The 17,985-nt window shown below is 38.1% G+C and overlaps 1 protein-coding gene across 9 annotated transcripts in view; it reads right to left on the minus strand.

The window, feature by feature from the left end:
* The window catches only part of Enah (ENAH actin regulator), a 117,205-nt gene that overhangs the window by 48,528 nt on the left and 50,692 nt on the right, over nucleotides 1-17,985 (minus strand). For all 9 annotated transcript variants that reach the window (XM_075989347.1, XM_075989355.1, XM_075989353.1 and 6 more), the window contains exons 2-3: nucleotides 14,253-14,418; nucleotides 8,348-8,525 (exon numbers count right to left, since the gene is read on the minus strand). In XM_075989347.1, the coding sequence (XP_075845462.1) occupies nucleotides 8,348-8,525; nucleotides 14,253-14,418 (344 nt within the window). The remainder of the gene's footprint in view (nucleotides 1-8,347; nucleotides 8,526-14,252; nucleotides 14,419-17,985) is intronic.

Consider the following 17,985-nt stretch of genomic DNA (forward strand, 5'->3'; position numbering starts at 1 on the left):
TCCGTAAGTCACATTTACTGAATCCCTAAGTGAGGGTTTTAAACTCAAAGAGTCCTGATTCTACTTCTGGTTAAGCAAAGAAAACCATAGTAAGAAGCCAACACAGAGCAATCAAGGCAACAATCATGGTGATGACAGTCTGTGCACTGTAAAATGGGTTAACTTTTATTACTTATCCACTCAACTTCTCTTTTAATGACTAAGAAGAACCAGATATGAAATTATTTCAAATATAAGTCAACACAAATGCTCAAAGATAAAGCTGAGCTAAACAAATGGGAACATTGACATCTAACTAGTCCTTGAGAACCAGAAACCTTTATCCCAATTCTACTCCACAACTTCAATTACTTCTTGTGGGAAAATGATGAGAAGACCAAGAAAAGAGGCTAAAGGGGAGAAAGGGAAACACACAGAAAACAGCCTGTTAGGCCTAATGCATCCAATGTAGGTGAAGACATCTAATTATTCTCTTTTGGGGAAACTGAGAGAAATTAGTCACTCAAATCGTTTTCTGATTGAAAAAGTCTAATCACACTGAGATGAAAATCTAGGATTTGAGGTATAATATAAAAGAGATGGGGCACAGAAAGTAAAAGTGACTCATTAGTTCCTGTTCTTTTTCAAAGCTAGACATTATCTTTCAAAAAAGATTCATGTTTTTCTTTTACGTGTATGGGTAAATGCAGCATGCTTTGTCTGTGAACCATGTCATGTAGGGCCTGTGGAGACCAGAAGAGGGCATCAGAGCACCCGAAACTGGAATTAACAGATGGTTGTGAGCTGCCATGTGGAGGCTGGGTACCAAATCCTAGTCCTCTGCAAGTGCTCTTAACTGCTGAGCTATCGCTCATTATTTTAACAAATGTCTTTAACTCAGTATTTTGTTACTGAATAATAAGTGTGTGCCTCTGTCCAAATTCGTTGTATGTATAATTAGTTTTTGTTCTTTCACAGGTCACCGCAAATCAGTCATATTCAGTCCAGAATTATGCATCTCCAATAAAAACAAACATTCACATGTATTATGAAAAATGCTAAACTAATTCTAACATTGGTTCTCTAATTTTATTACTTTTTTCTATCTTCATGTGTACACATGTTTGGGGTATGTATGTCCAGGCCCAAGGTTAGTGTCAGAATGTTATTTGTCCTTAGGTCTGACTTTCTCTCTTGCATTATTACAGTCATGTCTTGTTTTAGGAGTTGAACACTGGGAACTTGGCTCTTTGTTAATTCCTCTTTGCATATATAGACAAACTCAAGCAATGGGCGATCTAACTTTTCTATAAATAATAATAGTTTTCACAGGGTAGAGGTAAAAGTAAAGAAGCTGGAGTAAATCTGACAAAGCGCACTTTTTATTCTCAAAGTAAGTTATTCCACATGAAATTTTCTTAAATTAGCCCCCCAAATTAACAATTTATACTTTTCTTGCCAATGGTTCCTGTGTCATCTAATTTCCATGCCCACTGATTAAACCATTCTCATGATCTGTAAATGAGGAAACCTGTCTAGAGCGTGTGACCTGCCCAGCCCTCACTGCAGATGGGACAAAACTAGAACGTAAATTCCAAATTCAAGTTTTTCCACTAAGTCACATTAAATGTCTTAGAACTTTACTAAGAAACACAAGACAAAAAGTAAGAAAAAATGTTCTGATTTCTTTCTCACACTAAACTGGCTTTTTTTCACATGTCTTTTTAAAAGAAAATACGTTAGAGGTTTTGAATTGAAAGGCAGGAAAATCACAGTAAAAAGAAGGAAATCAGCCACTAGAAAATCCAACCGTCTCCTTGGTTGCACATGTGCCTACCTGGAAACTGGGAAGGACACTGGACACACTAGCCTGACACTACTGTAAAATGGCAGATGCATAAACAAGCAGACATGAACCTGCAACTGCTCCAGGATTTGAGATGCCATCCCAGGAGCAAATGTTACCTCCCCAGAAAGATTACTGCAGGAAACCTAAGAATGAAGAGCAAAAGCACCATCCAAGATTAGCATGGGAATCCTCCCCAGGCCCAAATGTATATGATTTTATTACAGCTGTGTTAATAAAGTTCCCTAAATACAGTATGCCCAGAACTAACTTTGTTATCCACTTAATAATCATCTTCCTAAAGTCTCTTCCCATTTTTTCTACCTCTGGGTCATGGCACCAACTTCACCAGGGCTCCAAACTGACATGCCTGGATATCATATGGAGACATCATTTACTCCTTCCTACATCACAGCATGAAGAGGTTGAATTTTAAAATAAAAGCTAGGAACAAATGCCACTGTCTGGCTAGGGCCAGGCTAGTGACCTTCAGCCCAAATCCTATTTTTAAAACAGTAGTACTGCCGGGTGGTGGTGGCGCACGCCTTTAATCCCAGCACTCAGGAGGCAGAGGCAGGCGGATCTCTGTGAGTTCGAGACCAGCCTGGTCTACAAGAGCTAGTTCCAGGACAGGCTCCAAAACCACAGAGAAACCCTGTCTCGAAAAACCAAAAACAGTAGTATCACTAAATTCACCATTAAAGCTTATCGCAGATTAAGATCAGAAACAAAGTAAGTAAGCAGTCAAGACCAGTTCAGAAATGCTGTAATGACCAGACGAAGAAGGACGTAAGCAGAAGCTACAGTGGCAGCATGGTGGAAAGAGTGTGCACTCAACAGAAGCTGGTGGCCTCCACTTCACTGTGTTCCTTTCCCTCTCTACTGTGTGAAGATCAGGCCAAGTCTTTCTCCACCACTTTTGTACTACGGCACCAGCCTGACTATTTGCCTTAAGGCAAACAATAAAATGATCCTCAAGACACCACAGCCCCCTTCCAATCTTTCTAACCTTATCTGTTAGGAGTTTCCTATATCCCAGACCACTTCTGTTCTCATGCTCCAACCACATGGTCTGCTGTTTCCCAGTTGTCACACACCTCCCATGACAAGCCCATGCAGAATACTCTCTCACTGAGGAAGCCCAAACATCTTCTGTTTGTAAAGTTTGCTCTGACCCTAGACTTTTCTTTGGCAATCCAAAGACTTTACTTCAAACTTTCCCAATGTTCTGGCTTTTCTAGCTAGCTCTAGGCCAAGTATGAAATCCAAGAAGGAAAGGGAAGGGTTTTACCGTATTGATGTTATTCTCGGTGGCCCCCAGCACAGTACAGTTTTGAGATTATAAACTTAGTATTGCTCTTATTCATATCAGCAATTTAGAAGATTAGAAAGCAAAACTATCCCTAGGAACACTGACGGAGCATGACTTTAATTTTAGCACTTGGAAGAAAGAGGCAGGAGGATCTCCATGAGTTCAGGGCCAGTGTGGTTTGCATAGGGAGTTCCAGGACAGTCAGAGTCACACAGAGACCCTTCTTCAAAGAAAAAAAACAAAACAAAAAAATCAAGAATTTCTGAAAATATTCTGAGATTTTAAAAGTACAATCAAGCCGGGTGGTGGTGGCGCACGCCTTTAATCCCAGCACTTGGGAGGCAGAGGCAGGTGGATCTCTGTGAGTTCGAGACCAGCCTGGTCTACAGAGCTAGTTCCAGGACAGGCTCCAAAGCCACAGAGAAACCCTGTCTCGAAAAACCAAAAAAAAAAAATAAATAAATAAAAAAAATAAATAAAAGTACAATCAATTCCAAGTATATCATAAAGATATTACATAATGCTGAGAATAATGCCAATGCTTATATAGGAATTAATGTTAGGCCAGGTTTATGTTTAAAAAATTATTATAATCTCAAAATTTATTATAAATCTGATAAAAACTTCAACCACAAGAAGGCTACCTCTGGCTATGTTCTCATTCATAACAATTAAAAAACCAACCATCTTTTCGTTAGTGGTAAAGTATTTTGAGGTTTTTCTTTTGGTAAGCTATGATTAATCATGGTTGAACAAAAAGAATAATCTAACTGGCATAACATCTTATTTTGGAAAAAAATAGATTTAAAGACACATTTCCTATTTCCAAGTGATTTAAACCATTTACAAAAATGCAACAAGGCTATGTGAATTTACCTCGGCCAACCATCAATAAAATTGACATTACAGCTTATATAATCCATTGCTATTATCTACAGAAGTCTATTAATATACTTGATAAGCTAATACAGAAATAAAACTGTTTTTCTGTATATTTATTTAAACTGAGGCAATTTCTATACGTGAAAAGAAAAGTTACAGTGTGGCATTTGGTATAAAAGCAAGAGCACTAATTCAGTTCTTTGGAAAAAAAATCTAAGAACATGTGATTCCTGTTTTTTTTCTAATTCCAAATATAACTCACTGTATTTAGCACCTCCTGTACTTTCCTGTATATTAGATAATTGCATACCATGTTAAAAACAAAATAAAGGAAAACATTCTTGCCACCCACCTTCTCATAAAATACTGAAATTATTAAACATATACACGAGGGGTAGCTCATGAAGATTAAAATGACTAGTCCAAAGAACACAGCATTTCTTTTCTTTTTTTTTCTTTTAAATTTATTTATTTAACTTTATTATGTTTGTTGGTGTGAAGGTGTCAGATCTCATGGAACTGTATTTTCAGACAGTTGTGAGCTGCCATGTGGGTGCTGGGAATCGAACCCGGGTCCTCTGGAAGAGCAGTCAGTGCTCTTAACCGCTGAGCCATCTCTCCAGCCCCAGCATTTCTTTTCTTAATTAAAAAAATATGAGGATTTAGAGGGCTTTGAAGGATGACAACAAAAGAAGAGAGAAGTGTAGAATCATTGGCTTGGACAAAAACTGACAGTACTGCGGCCAGGTAAGTGGTTGTGGCGCACGCCTTTAATCCCAGCTCTCCAGAGGCAGAGCCAGTCAGATCTCTGTGAGTTTGAGGCTAGCCTTGTCTACAGAGGCCTTCCAGGACAGTCAAGGAGAGGGAGGTGGATGGGGGAGGGAGGGAGGGAGGGAAGACAAGCAAGTGCAAGAGAGAGCATGCTACTAAAAAATGCTCTGGAATTACCACAGTGGCTGTAAGCCCTAACCCCACATTAATTAAAGAAGCTCTCTCACTCCTCCGACATTTGGTCCATTTGTACTGAGCCTCAGAAAAAAAAAAAAATTGTTGGTCTACAGAGCTAGTTCCAGAACAACAAGGGCTATTACAAAGAGAGACCCTCTCTCAAAAAACTAAACAACAAAAAAATTGCTTGAACAAAGGCATCCATGCCCTTAAAGTCTGAGAATCCCTAAAAAGGGTTAAATAACAACAGAAATGTTTGATTCTCACATTAACACCTATACAAATATAAACAGTAACAGTAAATATGGAATATGGCTTTACAAAGTGGTAAAACAGGCTAAGGATGTAGCTCAGTGGTAGAGTGCTTGCCTAGCATATACAAGGCCTTGGGTTCAGTTCAATTCCCAGCACAATGGAAGGAAGGGAGGGAGGGAAATGGCAACACACTATAAAGAATAAGAGAGAAATGGCAATTAGTGTGATCAAAATAATTATATATGAAAATAGCAAAGACAAAAAAATTAAGAAACAGGTAGACTGATGCATAAAATTGCTCTGCCTTCAAGGGTTAAGTTTGTTCTTTTGTATCCGGTCAAATGCACTGGGCTACTGTTTACATAGGAGTCTGAAGTCAAGCTTTTTCAACAGCTTGGGTTAACAGAAAGACAGCAGATGATTTCAACAGATGATTTTTTTTGGCTGTGAACCCAAAGCAAAGAGCTTTGGTAAGGTTGTTAACAGTATTGTTTGGTATGTTTGCTTTAGGTGGATGGGAGGGGCCAGCACACCACCAGGTAGAGGACATTTCTATTTTGTTGTGAGAATCTGCACAAGAAATCACGTCCCTTCCCGAGGAAGGACACGCCACATCCCTTGAGACAGGGGCTATCTGTAGCCCTGGCTGTCCTTGAACTCCCAGAGATCCACCTTCCTCTGTGTCCCAAGTGCTGGGATTAAAGGCGTGCGTGGTCTGGTGACACACCAGATTCTTAATATTTCTTCCCAGTGCTTCCACTTCAAGGACAATTAGTGACATCAAAATTTAGAAATTGTGATGTATGTATTTATTTATTTGGTTTTTCAAGATGGGGCTTCTCTATATGGCGTTGGCTGTCCTTGAACTCAGAGACCACTGCCTGGCTCAAGAATTGGTATTTATGGTAAAATAATTTCCTAAATAAATAAATGATGCTATCTACAAATTAACCATGTTACTGTTTTGTTTTCTCTGAGAATGAACAAGACAGAATACAACCTAAAGCTTCAGTGCCAATAACTTGGTCCATGACAGACATAACTAACTTCAACCAGTTTATACTACCACAATTGAAATTGTGAAAAAGAGAACGTATTATCAAACTTGTCTGTAACAATAATCCTATATACTGTATAAACCAGAAATGCTTCTACAGCAAATAAAGCCATTGAATTTCCTATTTGCAAAACTTTACAAAACAGTATTTCTTAATGTTTATTGTTTTGTAAGAGAATGTAATTTGAGTCTCTGCACATTAAGCTCAATTTCAAATAATAAGGATCAGAACAAAACCAGTACTCGTCATTTGCATTTTTAAAACAAACTGTAATATTACTCACTGAAAAACAGTATTTTCCATTTGGTTAAAACAATAACCAACATCAACAATAATTTGAAAATGTTAAGTGACATTTAGTTCTTAACTGGACCCCCTTTTGAAGGCTGAGATATGAAAATGGTAGTTGGTTCGAAACACAGGAAGACAGAAGCTGCTATGCACACACTCTTCAAATTATGTAACTGACTTATTTAAGATATATGAATCACGATTCTAGTTCCTTTCCCAATCACTACAGGATAAATCTCTTCCTATAATATATGCTAATAATGCAATAGGGACTCGGAGACTGAGCTCTATGAGGCCAGACTTCACTATCTTGTTCTTGGACTAAGAGATAAATCGCAATAAGTTCCAATGGCTTATTTCCTCAAAAAATTCCAATATAAGAACAAAATATGTTCCTTACAGATACTGATTTCCTCCAAAGAAAACTTTATATATAACAGATACAGGTAGAATTGCATAAAACCTCTGCAAGATCTCAAAATGCCTATTCCTCTAACACTCATTTCTAAAACAAAGGAGTCAGATGTTTTAATCCTTTTCATGCTTCAGTTATTTTCAGAATAAGATATAACATTTGTAATGGATTTTAGAAATTCTGTATCAACAAAATATCAATATTTCATCTGATTTTTTTTTTTTTTTGGTTTTTCAAGACAGGGTTTCTTTGTGGTTTTGGAGCCTGTCCTGGAACTAGCTCTTGTAGACCAGGCTGGTCTCGAACTCACAGAGATCCGCCTGCCTCTGCCTCCCGAGTGCTGGGATTAAAGGCATGCGCCACCACCGCCCGGCTTCATCTGATTATAATACTCATTAAACTACACAAATTCTAACCACGACATTTATATCATTAAAATCAGTACCAAACATACAACACAGGAAGGAGTAATTATACGTATTTTTTCATATTTAACATTTACTGATTACAAAATTTATTGCATTAAACCAAAAGTTTATCTCTGACAGAAGGTTTTAACTACTTGGGCTTTTAAAAGTGAATTATTTCTATTCTTCTTTCTAAGTAACATGTAGTTTAAGAATCCAATTATAGCTTGGGTAAGTAGAGGGCATGCTTCTAATCTTCAAACAACCTTTAGAACAGTGGTTCTCAACCTTTAGTCATGACCCCTTTGAGATTCTTTCACAAGGATCATTGAAGATCATTAGAAAACACAGGTATTTATATTATGATTCATAAGAGTACCAAAATTACAGTTATGAAGTAGCAACAAAGTAATTTTATGTTTGGGGGGTCACTGTATGCCACATGAGAAACTGTATTAAAAGGTCACAGCATTAGGAAAGTTGAGAACCACTGCTTTATAGTCAAGCTCTTATCCATTAGCCCTTATTCTAATTTTAAGTCCTTAGGATCAGCAGTGGCTTAAAAAGTGTATTTTAGAAACCTACTGTTCTTTTTCCACAAACAGCAAATAACATCAAGCATACTGGTATGACTAAAATTCCAGATATCTGGTAATCAGAAGGCAAGAGGGTTGCCTAAAGTGAAGAATTGGAGGCTAGTTTGAGCAATATAAAAACCGTGTATCTCTCTCTGGTGGCTCTCATGTCCTAGATGTAAGAAATAACTAGACTAAACTCACAGGATTATGCTTCTAGACTATACTTTCAACATAAAGAAGAGTTCACATTTCTGTAGAAAATAACTTAGGAATTACCTTAAATAGATATATGACTTAAAAGTTGACAAGAAAGGTTTGCTTTTACATATACATAGCATTTAAGTTGGAGAATACAGGGAAAGCACAGACACTTTACCTGCTTCCTGTGAATTTAACACTTCTAAGGCATGCATCATGGCACTTGCGAAGACATTGGCATCCTCTTTGCTGCCAAAGTTGAGACCATACACCTGTCTAGCATCCCGCCATTGGTGGAAAGTCTGTGTAGCTTGATTGTACTTCAGCCCTTTAGGAATGGCACAATTTATCACGACCTAAAAGACAATAATTCATTACAAAGTCAGGCTAGCTAGTCATTGGGAAAATAATACGAGTCAATACAAACCCTGACTGTGGGTTATTTATAAAACTTGTTCCTAGCAGAGTTTGTCAAAAGTAGTTGGAACAGTTACTTAGGGTAACAGCATTTCTACAGAAATGAGTCTGATGGAAATTAAGCTATCATAGGATTATGAAAACCCTGCTTTAAAATCAACAAAAGGAAAGCAATGCACCTCATTACATATACTTTAACTTGTCTGCTGGAAAACTACAAACACAAAACCGGAACATTAACTGTAAAGGGCCCTCTTGACTCCTCCCATCCGGAGAGAGTATCTCTAAAACTACAAACTAGTTTTATAAGATTTGAGAAAAACAGTTATAGAATCCATGTTCAGAGATGTACCTGTCCTCTTTCTTCAAATTCACATTTGACAGTCATCAACTTGTACATGTAACTGTGGTTTATTAATTTTCATTGCTTTATACAACATTCCTTTGTAAATAAACTGCCAATCTGCCCATTCTTGCAGTAACATTTTTATAATCTAGAATTTGTGGCTACTACAAATAATGACATGAACACTCTACGGAACATCTGGTGAACACAGCACACATTCTTACTGAATATGCACCCATGAGGGTATTAGTATAGGTCAACTTTAGTAGAAAACGCCACACAGCTTTCTAAACTCGTCCTGTCACTTACACTTTCTGAGCAGTGTGTGAAAGTCTGTATGACTCCAGACACTGTGCAGCATTACCGCTGATAATGTTGGTCTTTATAGCGATCTGGTTACTCTGAAAGTACGTCCGTCCTTGTGTTGTTGGTGTATATTACATTACTCTGATTACCAATGAGGTTTAGTACATTTTCAACTTCTGAAAAAAATTTAATTTATTATATTGTGTGTGCATTATGGGGTTCAGAAGAAGGCCTGCATGTCATATATCATTTGTAGAGGCCAGATGACAACTTTGTGGCATTAGTTCTCTTTCCATCTTTATGTAGGTTCTACGGATAAAACTTAGGCTGCCAGGAAGCACAGCAGGTAACTTTACCCACTAAGTTATACATAGGCTCCCTTTATGTCTTTTATTTGCTTCAAAGTAATTCTTTTGTGAATTCCTGCTTACATGCATTAATAAACCTCTATTCCACTTCTCTCCTAAGTGAGCCATCTTGTTCTTCGCATATTATCCCAAAAGAAAAATGTTTGTGTGACAAATATCTTGTATCACTCATAACTTGTCTATCCACTCTTAGTGATACTCACTTTCTTCTATTTCAAATTAGCAATCCTTTTTTCTTTTAATGTTTTTGTGTTCTGTTTAAGAAATATTTCCCAATCTCAGTAATCAAAAAAGTACCTTCGTTTGTCTTATAGAAGCTTTACTACTGCTGCAATTAACATCTGCATCTCTGGGACAAGTGGAATTGATTGACTCAAGTCTATGGTGTAAGACAGGATCCAATTGACTTCTGTTAACGAGATGCAGGTTTACCCTTTGTCCCACTGGCAAATATATCTAAAATTTACCCAACTCTAGTGTCCTAACTACAGAAGTTTTCTACAAGGTCTCAGCCACTAGCTTTGTTCTCCTACTCTGTTCCTCATTACTGCTTTAGCTATTTTTGGTTCTTTGTATAAAGCTACTATTTACACTCTAATTGTCAATTTCCAAATTTAAGACTGTATAGAAACGCTGGGCAGGGGTGGCACGTGCCATAAATCCTAACACTCAGGAGAAAGAGGAAAATGGATCTCTGAATTTGAGGCCAGTCTGATTTCAGAATAAGTTCCAGGATAGCCAGGGCCACACAGAGAAACCCTGTCTCAAAAAACAAGCAAAACAAAACACCCAAAAAATATTGTACTGAAGCTAACAATTTGATCACCGACGTCACAGAGCTATCTCATGAGTATATTCCTTATTTAGGTTGGCATTAACACTCAATGGTTCTCTGTATTGGTATCTTGAGCACCTACCATAAACCTGTCAGGTATTTGATAAAATATTGTTGTTCTGTTTTAAAACATTTTCCATAGGCTCATGGTTGAACACTTGGTCCCTAGCTGGTGGCACTGTTTGGCAAAGTTGTGGAACTTTTCGGAGGCTGAGCATGTCTAGAGAAAGTGGGTCACTGGAGGCAAGCCTTGAAGATCTACAGCCTGTAGCTCCTAGCTGGCGACTAAACGTGAGCAGTCAGATTGCTGTTCCCTCTGACTTAAGCTGCTTTAGCCAGCATATTTTATCACAGCATCAGAAAAGTCACTAAGACACTACTGCAAACATTAATTAAATTCATTTTCTAACTCAGATGACAGCATACCTAGAGCACTTATTAAACTTACTTCTTGATTCTGACCTATTACTAATCTAAGATTCATTAATTCTAACATATCCTGCTAATCCTAATGATTTATATCCACATTTCTTGCCTCAAAATAAATAATCATGTTACCTATAACTAACTTTTTCATATCTTCTTTTTTAATCCTTGTACATTTTATTTTCTTTTTCTTGCCTAATCTACTAATTAGATATGCAACAATGTTAAAAAGATACAGTCAATACCAAGTATCTTTTGTCTGATGCTTATCTTCTGAAGAGTGTGAATATTAATCTTATAAGAAAAAGCGAACAGTGAAACGCTTTAGTCATGATAAATAAAAGCAAGGCCATAAAAGAAACAAGTCTGCTGAGAAGATAGGGAAATGAGTCATAAATTGACTTCATAGACAAGGTTAATACTGTAGCAGGTCATAAGAGTGTAAGTATTTGCTGGGCAGTGGTGGTGCACGCCTTTAATCCCAGCACTCAGGAAGCAGAAGGTAGGTGGATCTTGTAGACCAGGCTGGCCTGGTCTACAAGAGCTAGTTCCAGGACAACTAGAACTGTTACACACAGAAACCATGACTCGAAAAACAACAACAACAAAGTTAAGTATTCATGTACTGCTCACTTGATTGTGGTCAGGCTAAAACTGAATAGGATCACGTTAGATAGAACGTACCACCAATGTGGACTCAGGCCGCATGAGATTACCTGTAGCACACAGTTTAGTCATACAATATGCTTTCACGGTCAGTCACTCACTAAGTAGTTACCATAAAGTGATAATATTTAAACTTCTTCTTCTTTTTTTTTTTTTTAAAAAACACGGTATCTCTATTAAGAAGCCCTCACTATCCTATAATTTGCTATGTAGACCAGGCTGGTCTTGAACTCACAAAGATCCATAGGGATTATGCATGCACCACCACAACAGACTATACATTTCTTATTTTTAAAGACCAGTTACAATGTTGTCCCATCCTCAAAGGATAGATGATTGAAATAATTGATTCCTATTTGTTTGTTCTGAAGATATGATCTCACTATATAGCCCTTGCTGGCCTCGAACTCAGAGATCTGACTGCTTTTATCTCCCAAATGCTAGTAGTAAAAGAATCCTCCATGGTTTTGCTTCCACATGTGATGCAGACATATACACAGGCAAAACAAAACAAAAAAGAAAAAAAAAAGAGTTTTGTTTTGAAGAGAGGGTTTCCCTGTGTAGCTCTGTCCTGGAACTTACTCTGCAGACCAGGCTGACCTCAAACTCAGAGTTCCATCTGTCTTTGCCTACCAAGTGCTGGGATTAAAGATATGAGCCATCATTGCTCGGCTAGTTTTTAACCCTTTAGTTTTCATTTTGCTCTCTATAATATCATCATGGGCAGTACTGGCAAGGCACTAACCCACTGGTTTTCAACCTGTGGGCCATGACCCCACTGTTAGGAAGGTTGAGAACCACCAGTCTAACTAAGAGACCACTCTGCTGGAGGAGAGATGAAGAGAGAGAGCAGATGGCGCAGCTGAACAATAGACAGGCTGCGATGAGTGGAGTTTTGGGTGAAGAATCTGAGCAGACTAGCGGCTGTGTAACATAACAACGAAACTGGAGAACAAAAGAAAATGAGAGGGAGGAGGAAGGGACAGGTGAGAAAGACATGAGGTGAACTAATTTCTGTAAAGTAACCCAGAACGATGAAACATTCTCATCAGAGAAACGCTGCATTTCCTAGGAGCTTCAGTGCAATTGATGTTAGTCAATCACCTATGTAAAGAAGACAAACTGCAGCTTCTATTTCCCAGGGAAACTCCAAAATCTCCTCAGACAAAAAGAAGAGGCTTTCTCTCTGCTCTTTTTGAGATGCAGCCTCTCTGAGTCCCAGTTGTGTACAGAAGTCCAAGTTTCAATGCGCATTCGCTACATGCATGACAAATAAAAATCCTGACAAATCAACTTCCAACTGAGGGTTACTGCAGCGTGGGTTTACATTCCATCTTACTAGAAAACCGTGGCTCTAACTTTCTTTTAACAAGAACTCACGGGGTACCAGATAGAACTTAGGTGTGTTTTCTGCACACTTTGTAGCAGGATGGTTTTAAACGTGAGTTAGATTACATCTTCGGAAAACACTTATGGGTCTTCTGTCTATGTGTTACTTTCATTGGTTAATAAAGAAACTGCCTTGGCCCTTTGATAGGCAGCTTAGATAGGTGGAGTAGACAGAACAGAATGCTGGGAAGAAGGGAAGTGAGTCAGACGCCATGATTCTTCAGCCCAAGACAGATCTAGGCTAGAATCCCCTCCCCCCCCCCCAGTAAGCCACCACCTCGTGGTGGTACACAGATTATTAGAAATGGGTTAATCAAGATGTGAGAATTGGCCAATAAGAGGCCAGAACTAATGGGCCAGGCAATGTTTAAAAGAATACAATTTGTGTGTTGTTATTTTGGGGCATAAGCTAGCCAGGCGGCTGGGAGCTGGGCGGCAGGAACACAGCCCTCAGCCCCATCTACAGTTAGTATACAAAGAACACCAGGAAGCCTGATCTAAACTTTCCCTCTGTCTCCATCTGTCAAAGAGGGACCAAGATAACAAGTAATCAAACAACCTAATTACTTGCTTGAAAATTTAAAATAGGGAATTACCAAAAGCTCAGCTGTCACCTTAAATATAAACTGGAAAGAAAACCCTAATTATGGGGCTGGAGAGATGGCTCAGTGGTTAAGAGCATTGCCTGCTCTTCCAAAGGTCCTGAGTTCAATTCCCAGCAACCACATGGTGGCTCACAACCATCTGTAATGAGGTCTGGTGCCCTCTTCTGGCCTGCAGACATACACGCAGAAAGAATATTGTATACATAATAAATAAATAAATAAATAAATAAATAAATAAATATTTTTTTTTTTAAAAAAAGAAAACCCTAATTATTCTGGCACTACTAATGCTTACTACTTTTTAAAAAAATCACTTATGAATTTAACAATACATTCTGAAACCATTTAAACATTCAAATTCTTTCTCTAGCCTCAAAAAATAATAAGTAAATAAGTTCCATAAGCATACAATATGTTTTTTACACTGTGCTTCATCTTTGTCTATCCTGAATTTAGACTTTTATAAAAACTAGTCATTTGGATGGCCAAAGAAAACAATCTAATGAAGAAAAAAGAAATCAAGCAAGCAAAAACACCTCTAGTGCTCAGTGAGGCTTGATGGACATCAGTTCAATCTTCAGATCCTACAAAGCAGCAAGAGAAAACAGACTCCCAGGAGCTGCTCTCTGACATCCACATGTATGCTACCATATGTACAAGTCTGTACTTATAAGTATGTATGCACGCACAAATACAAATTGTAAAGAATTTTAACAGACCCTTACCTGATGATCTTGAATCTTTCTGCCCACCACTCTGAATGTGTTGTTGCCTGTATGGTGATATATATGTACTCTGCTGAACCCAGTTGAGCCACCAGCTGGCACCCACTTCTTATTGGCATCATCATAAACCATCACAGCAGCTCTTGCCTGACAGATACTCTGTTCACTGTAAAAAAAATAAAATTCAAATGAGATATTTAAAATATGAGAGGTATGCCACAAAGTCATGAGCCAAGATTAGTCAACTTGGCAGTCAGTTATGAATAGTGGATCTTACCCCTATGGGTGAAGTCTAATGGGAAAGGCAAAAACAAAGTATAGTAAGGGTGGAGTCTGGGATCCATAGAAATACAAAGAATACCAGAAGTATTTTATTCTAAATATATCTTATTATCAAGATGAATAAATCTATTAATACAACTATAAATTAACCATTATTTGTTTAACTATATGATGGTGACTGTCTGAGATTTATTTTCTCCTTGTGGACAAAATTAGATTTAACATTAAGATCACTTCAAAGTCTCTAACAAATACAGTCAAAGGAGTATCTACTCTTCCAAACACAGAGATAAAACTAATAATCAATGGCTAACAACATGACTGACTCCTTTCACACCCTTTAGTCAAGTTAATATCCTACACTTGGAATATTTTTTTTCCTTCAAGTGTACAATAGGGGCTGGAGAAAGAGCTCAGGGATTGAGATCTTATTGTTCATGCAGAGAACCCATTTTTCTTTCTTTTTTTTTTAAAAGATTTATTTATTTATTGTGTATACAGTATTCTGCCTACATTCATGCTTGCAGGCCAGAAGAGGGCACCAGATCTCATTACAGATGGTTGTGAGCCACCATGTGGTTGCTGGGAATTGAACTCAGGACCTTTAGATAAGCAGGCAATACTCTTAACCACTGAGCCATCTCTCCAGCTCCTGAGAAAACCCATTTTTGAGACACAGTACGAGACATACACACACACACAAATAAAAATAAAAAAGACTAAAAGATGATGACTAAGGATTCTGCTAGATTTAAAATTCTCTTCTTCACAGATAAATACTAAAAAAGGAAGACCAGAACTTTTGGTTCCTATCTATCAAATTACTTCTTATTAAGTGATACTGAGATAGCAATTTATAACTAATGCAGACTCTCTGTGTGGTTCTTTGGGGCTTGACAGCTATGGGAACTGGACAGGACAGATACCCCAACAAGCCGACCCTCATGTCACAGATTTCTATGAGTTTAAGGGCTATAAAACATGACTCCATTCTTAAACATAAATGGCATTTCAGGAGGCCACTAAAGCCTGATGACTTGAATTAGATGCAATACTGCACACCCGTAACTCTAGTGCTCTCAAGGGAGACAGAAGACTAAGACATTATCTACCAACTCTGGCCATAAATGTGACACAAAAATTAATCCAATGGTAATAGAGTTTTTTTATTTCATAGACCTACAAATCTAAAAGATTGGGTAAATCAATACAGAACAGGATGTTAATATTTTGGTCTATTACCATTTTGGTTAGATTAAAATCTGTAGAGGGAAGATGATCACAAGTTGTTAAAATGAGGATTTTTTTTAAAAAACAGAAAAATAGGAATAAAAGAGATGGAGAAATGTCTCAGCAGTTAAGAGAACAGTTGCTCTTCAAGATGACTCTGATTCAATTCCCAGTACACATATGGTGGTTCACAACGCTCTGTAAATCCAGCCCCAGAAATTCTGGCCTCTGCAGGTACCAGGCACATACATGGTACACACAAAAACACATTACTTTAAAAAAAATCTTAAAATGATCAAAATGTTTGTATTTTCTTCTTCTATTTTATTTTAGTCCAGTGAAATCGGCAAAAATCTGCTTTAAAATAAGACAGCTCTGTGAGGTATGGCAGTACATACCTGTCATCCCAACACCCAGGAGGCTGAAGGCTAAGGATTGCTGGGATACTCCACCCACACCCACACATATACACAAAGTAAAGAAACACAATGTTACTTTATGTATGATTGTAGCTTGGTCAGTTAATTCATATAATAAATATATTCCTGAACAGGTATGTATATATAATGACAGAGAATGTGCATCAAATATAGGCACCAGTAAATAAATGTTTATATTTAAGGAAAAAAAAAACCAACTTGTATGTACTGTTTAGTGATAATGCAGTAAAGCAGTCTTAAACAAACAGCAATTCCCTTTCAAAGAAATAGCATCTAGTAGTCATCTGTTAAGGTATAGATATCCCAGTGCCTCTCACACAGTAGGTACTCTTTAAACACTGGCCAGTAAATAATCACATCTAACAAAATCTGATTTATCAAAAACTTGAATCAAATACTTTTTGTTTTCTTAAATCTTCCTAGAGTTCCCAAGGCCATCACAAATTGTTTCCTTTTGTGGTCTCCTGAAGATCAGGAAAACAAAGCAGCCAACCATTAGAGAGAACTTTTACCTCTACCAAATCTTCAGACTGAAAGGGCTGTCTGTATGAATCCTCAGACTGCACACTCCACTGAGTTCCTGTCTCTTCCCTTTATACACTTCTCTCGGCCCAGTGATATCACTTCTGTCTCTACCTCCCTTAGTGCTGGGATTAGAACTGTTAAATCCCGAACACTGGGGTTAAAGGTGTGAACTACAACCACCTGGATCTGTTTCTGGATTGATTTTGTGTAGCCCAAGATAGCCTTGAACTCGACAAGATCCGTCTGCCTCTACCTCCCAAGTCCTGGGATTAAAGGCACGTGCCACCACTACCTAACCTGTATGGCTGACTAGTGTAGCTGCTTTGCTCTCTGATCCTGAGGCAAGCTTTAATCATTAAAACACAAATAATATACCACTATAAAGGAGATGGTAAAATACTGAAGTAGAACATAACTTACATTTTCAAAAACATAAACTCAAGCCACCATGAACTAAAGAGACTGTGGGAAGTCAAATGAAAACTAGGAATAGAAGCAAAAATTCTAGATCCCTAAAGAGCAGTTCACACCAATATGGAGTCGTTAATGCTAAATACCACAATCAGATAGAAATTTTAAGTAGACAGATTCTCAAACTGAGTAGCTGTTTCTCTGTGCCCCCCCTTAAAAAAGAGGTCCGCCTGAGTCAGAGTAACCCCTAAATCCCAAATTCCCTCAGCTTTAACCTTCACACAAAAAGCTAACTGATAGTGATGAGCCCAGGTCCCCCATTATTATTTGTTCCCACCTCACAAAACCAAGCCCATTTCTCAGAAGGAGCATATACATAAAGGTCCATCAGATATACGAGATGAAATTTTTGTTATTTTTTTATAGCTTCTCCCCTCCCAAGACACTGACTACTCCCCTGGGAGAAAAAATGCAGAAGAGGGGCTAACAGTCCCTGTGTGGTCCCTGCCTTCCTCAGGAACAGCATAGACTAGACAAAGTCCTTCTCGTGGGCCTTTGCTCCTGCTTCCTCAAGTCACTTCTCCCTGCAAGCACACAGGTTTCCAGACCCACAGTCAGTGTGTTCTGTGAGAGTGTAAGTGACCTTTGGGGCTCTGCAATGACTGAAAGTCACTGTCACTAACTGAAGCTTTAGAATTGACTGTCAAGAGATGCAGAAAGTGGTAGGACAGCTAAGAGTCTAAACTCTGGCTTTTCAAATAAAGGAAAAACACCCCCACCACCATTCCAGCTCTCTGGAATAGAAACCACTGGCTAGCTGATCATGGAAATTTCAGAGCCAAAGC

This window comes from Microtus pennsylvanicus, chromosome 10 (genome assembly GCF_037038515.1).
Source record: "Microtus pennsylvanicus isolate mMicPen1 chromosome 10, mMicPen1.hap1, whole genome shotgun sequence".
Lineage (NCBI taxonomy): Eukaryota > Metazoa > Chordata > Mammalia > Rodentia > Cricetidae > Microtus > Microtus pennsylvanicus.